General features: G+C 48.2%; 3 protein-coding genes across 3 annotated transcripts in view; 1 reads left to right on the top strand and 2 right to left on the bottom strand.

Annotated features, from left to right (window-relative positions):
* Positions 1-233: 233 nt before the first annotated feature.
* LOC106547407 (acrosin-like) lies at positions 234-10,799 on the bottom strand. Its single transcript, XM_087722485.1, has 7 exons — positions 10,778-10,799; positions 9,227-9,377; positions 8,657-8,860; positions 3,178-3,436; positions 1,721-1,867; positions 458-607; positions 234-323 (listed from the first exon to the last, which is right to left on the bottom strand). Exons 1-7 carry the CDS (start codon positions 10,797-10,799, stop codon positions 234-236), a joined length of 1,023 nt encoding a protein of 340 aa, XP_087578611.1.
* LOC148043944 (uncharacterized) lies at positions 4,027-6,335 on the top strand. The gene is made up of 2 exons (XM_087722602.1): positions 4,027-5,830; positions 5,880-6,335. Exon 1 carries the CDS (start codon positions 4,571-4,573, stop codon positions 5,540-5,542), a length of 972 nt encoding a protein of 323 aa, XP_087578728.1. The 5' UTR covers positions 4,027-4,570; the 3' UTR covers positions 5,543-5,830; positions 5,880-6,335.
* Positions 10,800-15,263: 4,464 nt separating the features above from the next.
* Positions 15,264-18,990, bottom strand: part of LOC106543868 (acrosin-like) — an 8,131-nt gene continuing 4,404 nt past the window's right edge. The window contains exons 3-4 of the mRNA XM_087722484.1: positions 18,107-18,252; positions 15,264-16,115 (exon numbers count right to left, since the gene is read on the bottom strand). Of these exons, the coding sequence (XP_087578610.1) occupies positions 15,324-16,115; positions 18,107-18,252 (938 nt within the window). The 3' untranslated portion in view covers positions 15,264-15,323. The remainder of the gene's footprint in view (positions 16,116-18,106; positions 18,253-18,990) is intronic.

Genomic DNA, 18,990 nt, shown 5'->3' with positions numbered 1-18,990 from the left:
GCTGCTGTGGACCATATCCTTGCCAAGGCATTGCGGGGGGCCTGGTTCTGGGGGGAGGCCGGTACACTGGAGCCCAGCCTTGGTTCCAGTTCTGCCCATTCTGTGACCCCCAGAGGGACGGCGTCTGAACAGGAAGTAGGGGCGGGGGCATTGCCGGCATTGTTGGTACGAGTGGCTGCGACAACAGGTGGTCCTGGGGCCAAGGGATGGTGAACGATGTGGTGGGTCGCGTATTAGGACTTGTCTGAGCTGCAGCCCAGTTCTCGTACTGTTGGATTTCGTTTGCGGAAGATGGCCTTGAAGGAGGCATTGTTGGCCTTGGCCTGGGTTGAACCCAGCTCTCAAGCTGCTGGTTTGCGTGATAAGGGCGGGTTGGTTGCCACAGCTGATCAAGTGGCTTTCCTGGGGGTCCCATTTTGGGTGGGCGAGGAGTCTTGAAAAAGTTCTCCTTGGTCACGTCTTTGATCCAGTTCAGGAAAAGCTGCGTGGAGGAATAGATGCCTGGCCTCATGGCCCTGGCACAGCCAGCCCCCCAGCTGGTGACACCGACAAGCCAGAAACGCTCGGACCTTTGTTCCCGACACATGAGCGGACCACCACTGTCACCCTGCGGGAACAAGAAGGGGAAGAACATCAAGGACAGTACTGACAGGTACAAGGATTCAGGAAGCCAGGCTGTTCAAGCACGTACAAGTTTAATCCGTGTTAGTTCTCTACAAGAATCTGATCTACTAACGATCAAGGCAAATTGGCAGCAGATAAGAGTTGAGGAGGACTGGGCTTAGATTTCTGGTGGGTGCAAGGGCAGCTGGCAGTCTCCCAATATCCTGAGGGGCTGCCACAAAGAAAAGGGGGTCAACCTATTCTCCAAAGCACCCGAAGGCAGGACAAGAAGTGATGGAAACTAACCAAGGAGAGAAGCAACCTGGAATTAAGGAGGGATTTCCTGACAGTGAGAACAATTAACAAGTGGAACAGAAGTTGTAAGCTGCTCCATCGCTGGAGGTTTCTAAGAAGAGACTGGACAACCATTTGTTCGAAACCACTTGGCTTTAGTAAAAGTATTCCTTTCACTGCAACAGGTGGAGTTGAGGGTCTTTCTTTCCTTAAGGCCCAAGTTGGGACAAGCCTGACAAATGGCACATGGTTGTGATGGTGAACCTATGACATGTGTGCCACAGGCGAAACGAGGCGTTGCCCTGTGACAGCTCCAGCATGCACGCACACACTGGTGAGCTGATTGTTGGCATTCCAGGGGGCGGGGGAAGCCGTTTTCGCCCTCCGGAGCCTGTGGATGGCAAAAAATGGCCCAACGGGCCTACCGGAAGTCCGGAGGCTTCAGTGAGGCTTGAACGCATGCATGCAGGGGGATGCAGGGAGGTGTTCTGCACACATGCGCGGGAGGGAAGGCATTGCATTATGTGTGGGGGGGCACATGCACGCAATCTGTCACGCACACACCCTTTTGGCCCCTGAGCAGAAAGACATTCACCATCACTGGGATAGCATCTCCCGCCTGAGCAGGCAGTTGGACTAGAACAGTGGTTCCCAAAGTTGGCAACTTTAAGACTTGTGGACTTCAACTCCCAGAATTCTCCAGCCAGCAGAGCTGGCTGGAGAATTCTGGGAGTTGAAGTCCACAAGTCTTAAAGTTGCCAACTTTGGGAACCACTGGACTAGAAGACCTCCAAGGTCCCTTCCAGCTCTGTTCTTCTGTTACCTGGCAAGTGTCAATGCCTCCTTCCTCATGCCCAGCACAGAGGTTGTTGTAGTGGATTTTCATGTTGTACCAGGCAGTGCTGTTGCAGATGGTTGTGGGGATGAGATTTACTTTGGCTTCTTGCAGGACATCCGAGGTGTCCTTTGGCTCTGTCGGGCAGAAAAGATTTCTTTATTTGTTAACTTTATCTATCACACTTACTTGCCTCCTAATTTGCTGTGAGTCCACTCTAGGCGGCTGACAATAACAAAAAGGAAGGGGAATGAAAGGCATGTAAACAGAAGCAAAATAATGATGATGATAATAGGACAATAAAGTAAACAATGACAAAGGAACACATGTTCGCCAGAATAAACATCACAGGTGACACTTGCCTACACAATGTCAGCTTGTAAAGCATTTCCATGTCTGTTATCAAGTTGACATTGGAGGAAAGTGGGGAGAGAAATCCACGCGTACTTTCAACAAGGGTCGGATCTCAGATTTCTCCAGCAGGCGTGTGAGGCACGAAATTGTACAACCTGCTGCAGCACCTTCTTGGCTAATGTGATTTATGACACAGACTGAGGGGAGGAGAGAAACGGGGGTAAAGTTCAGCCATAATTAAATTGAGGTTAGATCTGACTCCACACGGGTATTGCCGAGATGTTGTTCCTAATAAATGACTGGATTTCTTTTGAAACTTGGCTCGAGGCTCATAAGTTAATCTTTTGGAAACCTGACACACAAGCCTATTCCCTCAAGCGTCACCCTAGAACAGGGGTGTCAAACACAAGGCCACATCTAGCCCATGGGGGGGCAGGGGGGTTAAGATCTGGCCTGCGGGGCCACCCTGGCCCACAGTGCCTCTGCCAGCAAAAACAGAGCATGCATGGGGAGGGGGCTGGGCATAGTCCCCTGGGGCCCTGTTTTCAGCCTAGGTGGCCTCCTGCTGCCCTCTCCACTGAAAATGGAGCCCAGGGGAGCACGCCCACTCCAGCCACTCCCCCGCCAGTTTCCCCCTCCCAGGTCAAACACAACCCTCGTGTAGTCCTCAATGAAATCGAGTTTGACACCTCTGCCTTAGAATCAGCATGTACACACTTTCACACCAAACACACGCTCTTTCGTACCCCATTCTCTCTGTAGCTACCTTCACAGCAAATCCCTTGGAATAAATTTCCTTTCCTTACAACGTGTCTGGATTTCATTTTGATTTGCTCCTGCCCCAACCCCGGCTCGAGTTGGAACCCCAAATTATTATTCTGATAAAGGTTCTGGTTGGGGGGAAGATCTCAGAGAGAACCGGGCGCCTTCTGGCTGAGATCTTAAGAACATCCGTTTGTGTGGAACAGCTTTCCAAGATCTCAGGCCTGGAAGGACCAGAAAGTCCCACCAGAGAAAAGGCAGTGTCTCCTGTTGTGTTGTGACAAGAGACTCCTCCTTGATGGACATGTGTTGGCGCACTCACTTGAGACATCTGTCACTCCCCAGCCGCTGATATAGCAGTGGGTCAGCGATGAAATCTCCAAGCCCACGTTCGGCAGGCAGGCAGGTTGGATGTAGTCGCTGCAGTTGATGGGGTGGCTCAGCTCCATCAAGGCCACGTCGTTGAAGTGGGTGATGCGGACGTATTGCTGGTGCTCCACCAGGTTCTTGATGGTGCGTTCCTGGACATCCGGGCCTGGCCGAGAGAGCTGAGCGGCACCAAAGACCAGCTTCCAGTGTTCTAGGCGTCTGGAGCAGAGAAGGAGAAGGGAGGCTGCGGCCACTACGTATGGAGAACTGTCGTCCCCCCTCCCAAAAAAAGTGGGATTCAACCAAAACTACAAAAGGGGGAGAAGAGGGTGGAGATAGTTCGTGGGCTTCACTATAAGGCGTTGGGAATATTTCAGCTATAAATGAATCGGCTGCAAAAGAAGAAGAAGAAGCTGAATCTGTGTGTCTTTGGCTTCTGGGGAGGTGCGCAAACCATCCGTTTCTCCACTAAGAGTAGATTGGGTCCGAAAGCCCTACTAACTACTCAACCTCCAGCCCTATTCTTCTGTGCATGTGCAGAGTGTCTGCGATGACATCTGGGCAGGTGGGCGGAGCCCCCCCCCCAGCACCTGAACCGGGGTAAACCAGCAGAATACCACCTCTGGTGTTGGACTAGAACAGTGTTTCTCAACCTTGGCAACTTGAAGACGTCCGGACTTCAACTCCCAGAATTCCCCAGCCAGCGAATGCTGGCTGGGGAATTCTGGGAGTTGAAGTCCGGACATCTTCCAAGTTGCCAAGGTTGAGAAACACTGGACTAGAAGACCTCTAAGGTCCCGGGGCTTCGAGGGGAGGGGCTGCCGCCGTCGGGAGCTAAGTAAAGCTCCTGCCAGGACTCTGGTTCGTATATCTTATAAGATCTATAGATATCTCTCCTTTCTGGCAGAAAGGGGCAGGGAGAAGGTCAGTCGTTAGGATCTCTTTGTAATTCATAGCTTTTTTTTTTTTGCTGTGAATGGAGAAGAGGTTCAACATTAGCTGAGCCTTTACTCCGGCCAGTTTTCCGCGCTGCTTTTTTTTGCAGCCTAGGCAGATTGCCTCCCCCCCAGGACAAAACTAAGCTATTTAAAAGCCAATTCGGGCGGGGAACATTCCCGAGGAACTTTCTCTATTACTATTTAAAATACCAGCTTCAATCTCGCAAAAGGCTCCCTCTCTTCTTTTTTTAACTGCGTCACAAGATGGCGATCTCGTAGCTTTTGTGTTTGATCTGACGCAGCTAGCTGACCCTACCCTCCTGAAGGCTTCTCCGTACTAATTGCTAAAAGATTATCTGAGGGGAGCACAGACTTTGATTTTTGGCTCGCTGGATTCTCTTATTTTTATTCTGGAATGGCTCCCAAACTTAGACAGAAGCGCCTCCTTAATAATATATCTCCCAAAAATGCCATGAAGCCGCTACCCTTGTTTCCTACACCCTCCACGGGAGATTTGCTAACACAAGAATTCCTTCTTAAAACGCTTAATGATTTCAGACAGGAGATTAATCAACTGATTTCGGATTTATCTGATGAATTTGATGCTAAAATTGCTCAGGCAAAGCAGGATATAATCGGGGTAATGACAGTCATGACAGATTATATTGCTGAAACGGAGGACAAATTGGAACTTTTGGAAGAAAGTAACCTTAATCTGATATCAAAAATTCAAACGTTAGAACAGGAAATTGAATCTGCACAAAAAGAAATTGTCAAATTAAATTATAACAAGTCTGCCTTTGCTATACGTGTTAGAGGGCTGCGTGAAAACCAACAGGAGAATTTGAAACAGACATTCTTTGAGGCTTTCAGCCGCTTGGTGGGAAGTCCGGGACTTAACTTTGATTGGCAGATTCAAAGAATTTACCGCCAGAATTCCTGGGTAGCAAAACAGCGACAGCTTCCGAGGGACATAATAATATACTTTACTACAAGGGAATCTAGAAATGAGATAACACAGAGGCTCTACGGAAAGAGGTTGAGAATTGACGGGGACGACTTGATTGTTTTTAAGGAAATACCATTTCAAATGTTAAGATCAAGGAGACAGTATGCTTTCTTAACCGAAGAACTCAGAAACTCTCAGATTTCATATAGATGGGAAGTCCCAGCTGGTATTACAGTTACATTTGGCGACCAAAAACACCGCATTAACTCTGTCTGTGAAGCCCGAAAATTTTACTACGAGACCCTGAAGGCGGGACTTCCTGATTCATCCGGATCTGGGGAGAGACAGGGAGAAGGAGAAGACAAACAGCGAGACACGTGGTTACAAGGTGGAGCGTGTTGCTTTTCTCTTCCGGAAGGGCAGAAGACTAAAGAATAAAGACTAGCGATGTTTTTAAAGCTTTATGATTTCCGTCTGGGATAAAATGGAAAAGTGGCATATCGATGATGAGACATGGAGACTGAAAGAAGCGTTGCTGATTGGGGACATATATTGTACAGAAATTTTGTTTGAACTCTAACTTTAATTGCGCATGAACTATTCTTTTAGGTGAAGAGAGCGGAAATTGTGATCTTTTTGAGTTGTGGTTTGGGACAAACGGAGTTGGGAGGTGCGTGGGAGAGGGAAGGGCAGCGAAAGTTTAATTAGATTACATGGGGCTAGAACGTAAGCTGATGTTTGTTTGAGTTGCTATATTAATATAAGGTTAAGAAAGTTTGGTCGGAGAATCTTCAGGAAAGTGGAGTAAATATGGGAGGAGCAACGAATATGGATAAAATATATATGTGGATATGGATAAAGGCAGGGTGGAAGGTAAAAAATTTATATGTGGAGGTGGGTAAGGATAGAAAGGGAGGTGTTGGAAATGAAAAATGAAAGAAGTATTTGAGTTAATGGTGTTATAGAAAGGTTTGGATACTTGGATAAAAAAGGAGATAAATTAAAGGTTTGAATAGATAGACAAAGCAAGGAGATTTTTAGTTGGGGAATTCTAACTGATCAACTTACCTGGCTCTAATATAGTTTGAAACCCTGCAAGTAGTAAAATAATCGAAATTTGGAATGAGTCACATTGATTAAGATTTATAGATAATGGGAAGCTGTGGTAACGTAGTGGGCTTATGACCCTTTTTGTTTCTTTCTCCTTTTTGTGTGTGAGTGTGGGTGTTTTTTTTTTTATTATTTCTTATTTTCTACTATTTTTCCTTTTTCTTTTTGGCTACTTTTATCTTACTTTTTTTAAATTTTAAAGTTAGTTGGCCTTATTATACTTAAATGCTTGTTAAAGAATTATGCCGGGCATGGGACCTGCGAAGCCGTAAGGGGGTTAGGGAGGGGGGATTATAGGGGGGAGGGGGGAGGGTGGAATTACAGTTTCAATCCTTAGAACAATAAGAATTCACTTGTGTACTGCCGTTTTTTTTTTTCTTTTTCTTTTTTTCTTTTTCTACTTTTATTGTAAAAAACAAATTGAATTGTATGGATACACCAAAGTGGGGAGAAGAGGGAAAGAGAAGGGAGAAGTAAAGAGGGAGTGAGAGGGAATGTAAGGAGGGTAAATGGAGGGAGGGGGAGATGTCTGAGGGGGAAGGGAAGTAGAAGAGGGGAATGTTGGAGGGGTGAAAGGAAAGTTGGAGGGGGAAGAGAGGGTGTATGGGGGAATGAAGTGTTATGTTGGGGGGTTTTTTTTTTTTTTCCTTTTTTCTTTGCACAGTATATAAGTGATTGTACAAAATGAAAATGAAAATGAAAATGAAATAAATATTTAAAACTTAAGACCTCTAAGGTCCCTTCCAATTCTGTTATTCTGTTGAAGCCAAGCAGCAGCAGTTTAGAGCTCCAGAGTTGGTGAAATGAGAAAACTACTCAATGGCTGTCCAGTCTCTTCTTAAAAACCTGCAGTGGTGGCGCATCACTGGGACTAGAACTCACCGACACCTGGTGATGGGCAGTATTCTAGTATTTGAGGGGCTTCCTCAAAGAAGAGGAGGGGGCTTATTTTTCCAAAGCACCGGAGGGTCAGACAAGAAACAACGGGTGGAAACTCATCCAGCAACCTGGAACTCAGGAGAAACTTCCTAACAGGGAGGACAATCAACCTGTGGAACGACTTGCCTCCAGGAGTTGTGGGGGCTCCGTCACTGGAGGGTTTCAAGAGGAGACTTGTTTGAAATGGCACAGGGTCTCTTGCTTGAGCAGGAGAGTTGGGGTTAGGCGTGACCCGACAAATGCACGAACGACAAAAGCGCGGCGACAAAAGCGCGGCGCTAAAACCGCGATGTCAAAAGCGCGCCGACAACAGCGCGCCGACAGAAGCGCGATTTAAGTTAAGGTAAGGTTTAGGGTTAGGTTTAGGGTTAGGTTTATGGTTAGGTTTAGGGTTAGGTTACAGTGTGCTTCTGTCGGCGCGGTTTAGTCAGGCGCGCTTTTGTCGTTCACGCATTTGTAGCAATAGTAGCAGTAGTTAGACTTATATACCGCTTCATAGGGCTTTCAGCCCTCTCTAAGCGGTTTACAGAGTCAGCATATTGCCCCCAACAACAATCCGGGTCCTCATTTTACCCACCTCGGAAGGATGGAAGGCTGAGTCAACCTTGTGGTGGAACCGGGGTTAGGGTAGAAGACTCCAAGGTCCCCTCCAGCTCTATTCTGAATTTGAATTTGTCCCAAGGTCACCCAGTCGACTTCCATGCCCAGCTCACAGCCTCCCACTTTCTAGCCTGGTGCTTCAACCACTAGACCAAACTGTCACTTCTTTCTCAGGTTGGGGAAAAATGCAATCGTTTTCCTTCGAGAGGTGAGCACGACAAAGCTGCCTGCAATCTTCTGTCGGAAAACACCTTTAAAAAGACAGTGGAAAACTCCCAGCTCAGACCTGTTCAGATGCCATGTGTGTAACACACTTAAACACACCTACACACTTAAAGGGTAGTGTAGAATTGCAGGAAACATGCAAAGGAGTGCAGAGAAGAGCAGCAAAGATGATTAGGGGGCTGGAGGCTAAACTGCAATGAACTGTTGCAGGAGCCCAGTTGGTGTGCAGAAAGATGGGTCGCCCCCTTAGAGCTGAGGTGGCGCAGTGGTTAGAGTGCAGCACTGCAGGCCACTTCAGCTGACTGTTATCTGCAGTTCAGCTGTTCAAATCCCACCAGGCTCAGGGTTGACTCAGCCTTCCATCCTTCTGAGGTGGGTGAAATGAGGACCCGGATTGTTGTTGGGGGCGATATGCTGACTCTGTAAACCGCTTAGAGAGGGCTGAAAGCCCTATGAAGCGGTATATAAGTCTCACTGCTATTGCTAACTGCTATTGCTAAAGCTTTATAGGGTTTTTCTGATGGTTATTCAGATCGTTGCTTTAGTCTGGCAAGATTCCTGCCTATGGGCGAAGAGCAATGAAGAAACTATTCTGAGCAATGCCTGGTGTCATTCTTGATTCCTCGCGACTGACCGTCTCCTGCAAACTCAGCACAGGAGGCCCTTCCTTCCCCTCACCTTTTGTTGAGGAAGCAGTGGGCGGCTGTGATGACCCAGCGAGAGCTGATGAGGGACCCCCCACAGGTGTGCTTGTAGCCGGACAGGGTGGGCATCTGGATGCTGACAATCCAAGGCCATGTTCCTGGGAGCGTATCGACGCCACCCACGATCCGCAGGTTGCTATTGTGGCTGGAGGCCAAAGGACGGCGGCCACAGATATCACTAGGGAAGAGAGAGGTGTTGGTTAGACGAGGGGCAAGAGTGTCTGTGGGGCAAGGGCCGAAAGGGCCAAGATACAGTCGGAATAACAGAGTTGGGAGGGGCCTTGGGGGCCTTCTAGTCCAACCCCCTGCTCAAGCAATGGACCCCATGCCATTTCAGACAAATGGCTGTCCAATCGCTTCTTTAAAACGTCCAGTGATGGAGCAACCAGAACTCCTGGAGACAAAATCTGTACCACTGGTTAATTGCTCTCGTCAGGAAATGTCTCCTTAGTTCCGGTTGCTTCTCTCCTTGGTTAGCTTCCATCCATTGCTTCTTCTCCTCCTGCCTTCAGGGGCTCTTAGATATTGGGACACCCTATCATACCATGTGATCAAGGCACCATTAATGCAACGGAGGCCCAGGGTGGCAAGGAGACAGACGAAGGAGGTGTAAAGCAATGTGTGGCATCCTACAGAGTCATACTCGTGGACAGCCACATGGGAATCAAGCAGTTTGAAACCCTGGAAGGAGAAATCTGCAATTGGGAAAAAGTAGCACACCCAAAATCAAAGCACAATCACGCAACATATGGAAGCTGCTTCGTGAATGGAGTCTTAGAAGGCTGACACTCCCGGCCAGGAGGTTACCAGACAAACTTAGTGTCAGGTTTCCGAAATATGCCCTATTTGATTCATGAGCCTCGAGCCAAGTTTTAAAAGAAAACCAGTCATTTATTAAGAGCACCGTTTCCTCAATACCCCATTGCAGTCAGATCTAAACCTCATTTGAATTATGGCTGAACTTTACCTCTGTTCCTTCCCTCCCTTCAGTCTGTGTCATAAATCACATTCTCCAATGAGGTGCACCCCTCCCAAGCCTGCTGTAGTAATCTGAGATCCGACTCTAGGTATGCGTGGAATGCACTCCCCCCCCTTTCCTCACCATGGCGACTTTATGAGTGACACTTAGTATGTTGTCCCAATGCCTCCATTTGGTCTGTTGTCAATTCAATCATGCTCATCAGCTGAGCATCCTCACAGTTTGCTCCGAGTGCAGGGGATGGAATGGATGCTGCCTTGAAACCCCACAGGAAGGGGGAGACATGAATCTTTCCACCTCAGGAACCCAAAAAACAAAGGAAGACCAGGAACTGGAGGCTAAAACATATCAAGAATGGTTGCTGGGACTGGGATAGGTCTAGTTTAATAGAAAGAAGGACCAGGGGAGACAAGATAGCAGTCTTCCAATATCTCAGGGGTTGCCAGAAAGAAGAGGGAGTCAAACTATTCTCCAAAGCACCTGAAGGCAGAACAAGAAGCAATGGGTGGAAACTAATCAAGGAGAGAAGCAACCTAGAACTGAGGAGGAATTTCCTGACAGTGAGGACAATTAATCAGTGGAACAGAAGTTGCCTCCAGAAGTTGTGAATGCTCCAACACTGGAAGATTTTAAGAAGGGATTGGGCAGCCCTGTGTTTGGAGTAGGGGAGGGTTTCCTGCTGAAGCAGGGGGTTGGGCTAAGAGACCTCCAAGGTCGACACCAACTCTGTTATTCTATTCTCACCTATTCTTCAAAGGCAGCAATTTACCCTTACAAAAGAAGAGGGCAGCTCCAACTCCAAGCTCCCAGAGAAGCCGCGTGGCCTTCATCCACCCGAGAGCAGTGGCGGATGGGGGAAGTGCTGAGAGGCAGCCAGGGCTCCTCCCTCCCTGCTTATGGCCACGCTAGTCCTGTGTAGGTTCCAAGGAAGGGAAGGGGAGGGAGACTGCAGCCACCCGCCTTCCATGCATCGGATGTGAAGGAGGCCTGGAGTTCCCAGGGATTCCTCTGCGGGGCCAAGCGCTTCCGGCGATGGGCCTGGAGACCTCCAGCGGGCCTGCTGAGGAGCATCACAACCACTTCCTCTGAGCAACCCCTGGATTTGACCCGACTCACCCACATCTGTTATCGGACGCATGTGTGGACCATAACAGGAAAAGGGCCAAAATATGAAGAGGCAACTGCTTCATCCTACATGTCTCAAGAAGGGCTCAGTTCCATCTTGGGCTGACGACATTCCTCGTGACGTCACAAACCATAGACCGCTTGCCTTCCTCCAATCAGCACGCAGCCAGTATGACGTCACACCAGTTCTCTGCTCCCTTTCCAGCGGAGAGCCTCGGGCGGAAGTTCTCCAAGGGGCTGGGCTGGCGCCTGGTTGCTTAGCAACTGAGGTTGACAGGCAGTAGGCGGCCTCGTTGGATTTTCCTGCCACCGATGATCTGTTGGCCAGGGTGATATTTTCAGTAAGATTCCAAACTCACGTCATGAATCAACAAGAGAACATCGAGCGGGCTGGACCCTCTTAGTACCACTCCTCTTAAGAGGCGGCAGTGGGTGGATAGTGACCACTTAGGCTCAGGACTCTTCAACCTCTTCGTCAATGACTTAGATGAGGGGATAGAAGGGGGACTCATCAAGTCTGCAGATGACCCTAAGCTGGCAGGAACAGCCGACACCCCGGAAGACGAGCTCAGGATCTGGAAAGATCTTGACAGGCCTGAACAAGGGGCCCCACCCAACACGATGCAATTGAAGGTGGAGAAAAGTCAGGTTCTGCCCTGAAGCAGGGAAATGCCAAAGACACAAGTACAGTTACGTGGACCCTGGCTCAGGAACAGGAACTGCAAGGGGGGACCTTGGAGTCCTAGTGGACGATCCCTTCAACGGGAGCCAGCCGAAAACGCTGACACAATCCTTGGTTGTATAAACAGAGGCACAGAATCAGAACCACGTGAAGTCTCAGCGCCGCTTGATAGAGCCTTAGTAAGGCCGCCCCTGGGAGGCTGCCTCCCGTCTTGCTCAGCCCGTTACAAAAAAAGAAGATCTTGAGACTTTGGAAAAAGGGCAGAGAGAAGAGCAACAAGGATGATTAAAGGCCTGGAGATAAAAATATATGAAGAACCGTTGCAGGATTTAGGGTTGGCCAGTCTAGAGGAAAGGAGGACTAGGAGTGACATGAGAGCAGTGTTCTGATATTTGAGGGGCTGCCAGAAAAGAGGGAGGGGTCAACCTACTCTCCAAAGCACCAGAAGGCAAGACAGGAAGCAATGGATGGAAACCAATCAAGGAGAGGAGCAACCAGGAATTAAGGAGAAACTTCCTAACAGTGAGAACAATAAATCAGTGGAACAGTTGCTCTCCAGAAGTTGTAGGTGCTCCATCACTGGAGTCTTTTGAGAAGAGACTGGACAGCCATTTGTCTGAAATAGTACAGGGTCTCCCGCTTGAGCAGAGGACTGGACTAGAAGACCTCCAAGGTCCCTTCCATTCTGTTATTTTGTGTAATGAGCCTATGAGGTGGATTGGGCTGGGAAAGAGGGACCGGCCCAAGTCAGCCAGTGGCTTCTGTGCGTGAAGCCTTGAATGTAGATTTCGCGCTGGTCCAACCCCTTTGACCCCTCTAGGGAAACTGGCTGTTCTAGCCACGGGAGGGGATTTCCCCGCTAAGTTTTTCATCCATGGAATTCATCCCAAGTTCTCTCTAAGTTTGTTGAAATCAGCTCCTTTAAGATCCTCTAAGACAGTGTTTTTCAACCTTGGCAACTTGAAGATGTCTGGACTTCAACTCCCAGAATTCCCCAGCCAGCATTCGCTGGCTGGGGAATTCTGGGAGTTGAAGTCCAGACATCTTCAAGTTGCCAAGGTTGAAAAACACTGCTCTAAGATGCTGGCTCGATTATATTATGTTGGTTTGTGTCTGCATTATATTGAATTCCAATAGGACACAGTTGGGTTTCCTGCAACTTCAACCCCCTTTATCCTTTCCTCTCTGATATGAGAATTAAGTCCCGTGTAGCTGGCCTTCGAGTTCCCTCCTCTCCCTTTTGGATGACGAAATTGTCAGCGAGGCTCATCCTGAACCTCTTTCAAACTCTTCCACTTGACGCAGAGTTTGTCTCCCAGCTGATGTCAAGAATAATTAAAATCCCCCATTACTACTGTGGTGCGTTCCCTACATATAGATGGGAAAAGTTCACCTCTTTCTTCTGCTTGGTTGGGTGGCCTGTAACACCCACCCATGGCAATGTTATTCTCGGACACTGCCCCTGTGCATCCTTTGACACAACCAGTGGCCTCTGCCCAACTTTTGGGACCAGGAAAAGATAAAGCAGTTGCCACCGACACAAGCAAATGCCATGCAAAAGGAGGAGAGGAGAAGAGGAAGAGGAGGGGAGGAAGAAAGAGGCAAGGGAGAGAAAGAGAAGGAGAGAGGGGAGGAAGGGGAAGAGGAAGAGCAGGAGTAGGGGAGAGGTAAGGGAAGAAGGAAGGGGAAGGAGAGGAGGGAAGGAAGGAAGAGGTAAGGAAGAGGATGGAAGGGAGAGAAAGAGAAGGAGAGAGGGGAGGAAGGGGGAGAGGAAGAGCAGGAGTAGGAGAAAGGTAAGGGGAGAAGGAAGGGGAAGGAGAGGAGGGAAGGAAGGAAGGAAGAGGTAAGGAGGAGGATGGAAGGGAGAGAAAGAGAAGGAGAGAGGGGAGGAAGGGGGAGAGGAAGAGCAGGAGTAGGAGAAAGGTAAGGGGAGAAGGAAGGGGAAGGAGAGGAGGGAAGGAAGGAAGGAAGAGGTAAGGAGGAGGATGGAAGGGAGAGAAAGAGAAGGACAGAGGGGAGGAAGGGGAAGAGGAAGAGCAGGAGTAGGAGAAAGGTAAGGGGAGAAGGAAGGGGAAGAAGAGGAGGGAAGGAAGGAAGAGGTAAGGAGGAGGATGGAAGGGAGAGAAAGAGAAGGAGAGAGGGGAGGAAGGGAGAGAGGGAGAGCAGGAGTAGGAGAAAGGTAAGGGGAGAAGGAAGGGGAAGGAGAGGAGGGAAGGAAGGAAGGAAGAGGTAAGGAGGAGGATGGAAGGGAGAGAAAGAGAAGGACAGAGGGGAGGAAGGGGAAGAGGAAGAGCAGGAGTAGGAGAAAGGTAAGGGGAGAAGGAAGGGGAAGAAGAGGAGGGAAGGAAGGAAGAGGTAAGGAGGAGGATGGAAGGGAGAGAAAGAGAAGGACAGGGGGGAGGAAGGGAGAGAGGGAGAGCAGGAGTAGGGGAGAGGTAAGGGAAGAAGGAAGGGGAAGGAGAGGAGGAAGGAAGGAGAGAAGGGAGGGAGGGGGAAAAGAAAGGGAAAAGAAGGTGATGTTAAAACAGGCAGGTGGGATGGTAAATAAAGCAACCCAAACTGTATATTCGCCTGGTACGTCAGTTGCGCCCATTTCTGGATCGGGATGCTCTATGCACAGTCACCCATGCCCTCGTCCTTTCTCGCCTGGACTACTGTAACACTCTCTACATGGGGCTGCCCCTTGAAGAGCACCCGGAAGCTAGAACTGCGCGGGTTGTCATGGGGGCACCCAGGTGCTCCCATGTTACACCCCTTTTAGGCGGCCTGCACTGGTTGCCGGTTGTCTTCCATGTGCGATTCAAGGTACTAATTATGACCTTTAAAGCGCTCCATGGCTTAGGCCCAGGGTACCTGCGAGACCACCTACTGCCACCAGTAGCCTCCCACCATCCAGTGCGATCCCACAGAGTTGGCCTCCTCAGGGTGCCGTCGGCCAGGCAGTGTCAGCTAGCGACCCCCAGGGGGAGAGACTTCTCTGTGGGAGCCCCTTCCCTCTGGAGTGAGCTGCCCCCCGGAGCTTCGTATAATCCCCGACCTCCGGTCCTTCCGACGGGCCCTGAAAAGTTGGCTTTTCCAGCAAGCCAGCCTGGCCTGAACAAAACAAATCAAAGTATTGATTACTGTTAATTTTAATTTTAATTCTTTTTAAAAAATGTGTCATTGTTAATTTTAATTGGGTTTGGGATATTCTATTTAATTTCTTTTTTAACTTTTGTAGTTATGTGTTTCTTTTAATGTTGTACGCCGCCCGGAGTCCTTGGGAGAAGGGCGTCATATAAATCGAATAAACCTCAAACCTCAACCTATATTATAACCTTTTAAATGGAAGAACAAATGTATGGCAAATGTAAAGAAGAGGAATAATAGCAATAGCAATAACAGTTAGACTTATCTACCGCTTCCTAGGGCTTTCAGCCCTCTCTAAGCGGTTTACAGAGTCAGCATATCGCCCCCAACAACAATCCGGGTCCTCATTTCACCCACCTCGGAAGGATGGAAGGCTGAGTCAACCCTGAGCCGGTGAGATTTGAACCGCTGAACTGCTGATCTAGCAGTCAGCTTGCAGTGCTGCATTTAACCACTGCACCACCTTGGCTCTGTGTGAATGTGGACCATAATTGTATGTAAGAGAATAAAAAAAAAACTTTTCAAGGAAAAAAAAGTAATGGAAGCCTTCTACATTTATACAAAGGTTTATTTGAAGGCCGGGCGTTTTCATCATTCTGTTACCTTCATTGGATCCCTTGAAAAGTTCCATTGCACAGAAGGCTTCATCTGCGTAAGGGAAGACCCCCCCCCCCCCCCGTTAAGCAAATAAAGTGGGCCACTGACCAGCAACCGTTGGGGCTGGGTTCAAGAACGGGGGCGTTTGTAAGGCCAACGGTTCATCCAGTTTAAATCCCCACTGTTGCCATAGAAGGCCCCGTATGTAATAGTCTTGTACTTCCTTTTGGTCTTGCGAGGTGGAGCTTTGGTGGTGGTGGTGGTGGTGGTGGTGGTTGTTGTTGTTGTTGTTGTTGTTGTTGTTGTTGTTGTTGTTGTTGTTGTACTTTCAGTGGTGGCTTCAGTGGCTTCTTCAGTGGCGGCTTCAATGACTTCTTCCGTGGTGGCTTCCGTGGAGGCTTCAACGATTTCTTCAGTGGTGTCTTCGGGGATGGCTTCCGTGGTGGCCTCGGAGATGGTTTCCGTGGTAGTAGCAGTGGTTGTTGAAGTGGTCAACGAAGAACGAGTAGTAGTTTCGGTTTGTAAGCGAGGCCACGGATTCTGCAGAGTTGTGGTGGTTGGGAGGGACGTTGTCTCTGTTTTGGGCATTGTCTGGGTTTGGACGGGTATTTCTAGCTTCCTTGGAGCTTCTTCGGGTGGAGGTGGGCTTGTTTCTTCTGTGGACGTCGTGGGTTTAGTTGTGGATGGACTGGATGTGGCTGATGATGTTGTCTCTGGGAGCACCTGTGGCACAGGGGTGAGCTTCTCCTGCGTGGTCTTTTCTTTTGTGTAGCCTAGGATCCAGTCATAGAAGTTCTGGGTGGAAGTGTAGACCCCAGGTTTCTGGGCCCTGGCACAGCCCAGTCCCCAGGCAGTCACTCCCACAATCCAGTAGCGTTCGGACCGGTTTTCCCTACACATCAGAGGCCCTCCGCTGTCACCCTACGGGAGGAAGAAAGAGGAGCAGTGAAGAGAGTAACTAGGAAGAGAAGGGAACTTGCTGGTGTGTTGGAAAGAGATGCAATAGAATGCAGAACATGGAATGACCAAGTTGGAAGGGACCTTGGAGGTCTTCTAGTCCAGTGTTTCTCAACCTTGGCCACTTGAAGATGTCTGGACTTCAACTCCCAGAATTCCCCAGCCAGCGAATGCTGGCTGGGGAATTCTGGGAGTTGAAGTCCAGACATCTTCAAGTGGCCAAGGTTGAGAAACACTGTTCTAGTCCAACCCCCTGCTGGAGACCCCCGTAGTATTTCAGATAGATGACCATCCAAACTCTTTTTGAAAGCCTCCAAGGATGGAGCACCCACAAGATCTGGAGGGAAGTCATTCCATTGGTTGATTGGCCCTGTGTATGTGGCCAATCAATCAATATAGCTTTGTATAGGCCATAAATCAGGAGAATCTCCTGAAGACCATCTTATTTACTGGTGGAAGAGGATATTTGTAGCCCAGGATCCAACTGGTAGTCATGTCTTTGCACTATTTGTAAGCTAACCCCCAACAGTTATAACTCTGGATGACCAACAAGGCAGAACATGAATAGCAATAGCAATAGCAGTAGACTTATATACCGCTTCATAGGCCTTTCAGGCCTCTCTAAGCGGTTTACAGAGTCAGCATATCACCCCCACAGTCTGGGTCCTCATTTCACCCACCTCGGAAGGATGGAAGGCTGAGTCAACCCTGAGCCGGTGAGATTTGAACCGCTGACCTGCTGATCTAGCAGTAGCCTGCAGTGCTGCATTTAACCACTGCGCCACCTTGGCTCATACAGCGTGTGGTTTTTGATAACATTGTCATAAACATTAAAACAAAACCTCAAAATGAAAAATGTTTTACTCATGCTTTAACTGAAGGAGTTAAATGATAACACAATCATGCTGTGAAATAGATTAACAATGATACAATGAAAAACTGATGTATCTATGAATTGAATACTTTCGAATTTTTTTGCTTTAAAAAGGATAAGGATAACATTGATTGTATGTATACTTGATGGAGGATTGGTGATATAATGTATAACCTTAAGAACATATTACAATGATATCTTGTTGTTGATAAATAATTTTAATAAGGGAATAATTAAAAAAATGGTATATATATATATACGTAGCGACCACTTAGAATATTTTGTTGAAAAATGAAGGAATAAGATTTCCGTTTGAAGGTTATGAGGTAGAAGGATAACAATGAACATAAGCATACCTGATAGTTGATTGGTGGAATTATGGATAATGGAAAATTGTGACATATAAATATAAATGGTCGGTAAAAAAAATCTTTTCTTTCATGGGGATAATATAAAGGTATACTGTTATTAAATAGATAATCAAGAATGATTATGATTTATTGGGGAAAAAAATAATACTAATTGTAACTGAACACATACTATACAATGAAAGTGAGTGTTAAGAGCCGAGGTGGCGCAGTGGTTAAATGCAGCACTGCAGGCCACTTCAGCTGACTGCAGTTCTGCAGTTTGGCAGTTCAAATCTCACCGGCTCAGGGTTGACTCAGCCTTCCATCCTTCCGAGGTGGGTAAAATGAGGACCCGGATTGTTGTTGGGGGCGATATGCTGACTCTGTAAACTGCTTAGAGAGGCCTGAAAGCCCTATGAAGCGGCATATAAGTCTAACTGCTATTAGTTATACTAGATGAAAGATCTGAGATGGTAAATGTTATTCGAGAATACGGATGTTAAAACACCTGTAACCAAACAACATGTTGTATGTGATGATGCTTGTGTGTGTGTGTGTGTTTTGTTCTTTTTCTGTTTTTTATTGTTGTCTGTATGTATTGTTTGTGTAATAAAAATAAAAAATTATTAAAAAGAAAAACAAAATTTCCCACGTCTAAGATGAACAGTCGGAATCAATCAACCAGAGGAACGGTGCAGAATGGGTGTGGGGGGTGGGACCTGCTCACACACCTGGCAAGTGTCAATGCCTCCCCCTTCGAATCCGGCACACAGGCTGCTGGTGGAGATGCTCCCGTAATACCAGTTGCTGCTGTTGCACTTCTCTGTGGCGATGAGGTCCACCTTGGCCTCCTTCAAGACATCTGATGGCGCCTTGTCTGCAGAGGAAGAGAGAGAGTTGCTGAGTTTCTCCACCCAGATTTCTTTGCTTGATGGAAAAGGATGTTTGTGTGTCAGGGCTCAACATTGGGCGTCCCTGGTGCTCTGTGGGATGTTGCTGGTGCTCTGCAGATGTTTTATGGCCCACCTAAAGAGCATTCTCGGGGCTTGAAGGGAGGGGAAGCAGGAGGAGGAGGAGGAGGAGGAGGAAGACTGTAGGGCCTTTGGTGCTCTCTCACTTGTGGTTTTCTTGCAGATGTTTCATGGCCCAACTAGATAATATCATCAGTGCCAGAGGGGAGTATTTAAACCAGTGTTTCTCAACCTTGGCCACTTGAAGATGTCCGGACTTCAACTCCCAGAATTCCCCAGCCAGCATTCGCTGGCTGGGGAATTCTGGGAGTTGAAGTCCGGACATCTTCAAGTAGCCAAGGTTGAGAAACACTGGTTTAAACAAAGAGCAAAACCACTTCCTTCCAGCACTGATGATGTTCCTTAGTGGGGTAGTGAAATGTCAGCAAGAAAACCACCAAGCTCAGAGACCATCAAAGACCCCCACATTCCTTTGCATTGAACTGCCTTCTTAGCAATAGCAATAGCAGTTAGACTTATATACCGCTTCACAGGGCTTTCAGCCCTCTCTAAGCGGTTTACAGAGTCAGCATATATTGCCCCCAACAACAATCCGGGTCCTCATTTCACCCACCTCGGAAGGATGGAAGGCTGAGTCAACCCTG

Source organism: Thamnophis sirtalis, unplaced genomic scaffold (genome assembly GCF_051295495.1).
Source record: "Thamnophis sirtalis isolate CommonGarterSnake01/CBP01778 unplaced genomic scaffold, rThaSir2_p1.2 scaffold_9, whole genome shotgun sequence".
NCBI lineage: Eukaryota > Metazoa > Chordata > Lepidosauria > Squamata > Natricidae > Thamnophis > Thamnophis sirtalis.
This window is presented reverse-complemented; position numbering and strand designations above follow the sequence as displayed.

What these genes read in the sequence shown, in the direction of transcription:
- LOC148043944 (XM_087722602.1), top strand. Translation starts at nt 4,571, where the DNA reads ATGGCTCCCAAACTTAGACAGAAGCGCCTCCTTAATAATATATCTCCC.
- LOC106547407 (XM_087722485.1), bottom strand. Translation starts at nt 10,799, where the DNA reads ATGCGTCCGATAACAGATGTGG. An exon ending in GCGTCCGATAACAGATGTGG is followed by an intron (nt 9,378 to 10,777) that starts GTGAGTCGGGTC and finishes TCCCAATTGCAG; the next exon opens with ATTTCTCCTTCCAGGGTTTC. An exon ending in TCCTGAACTGGATCAAAGAC is followed by an intron (nt 324 to 457) that starts GTGACCAAGGAG and finishes GGTTCAACCCAG; the next exon opens with GCCAAGGCCAACAATGCCTC.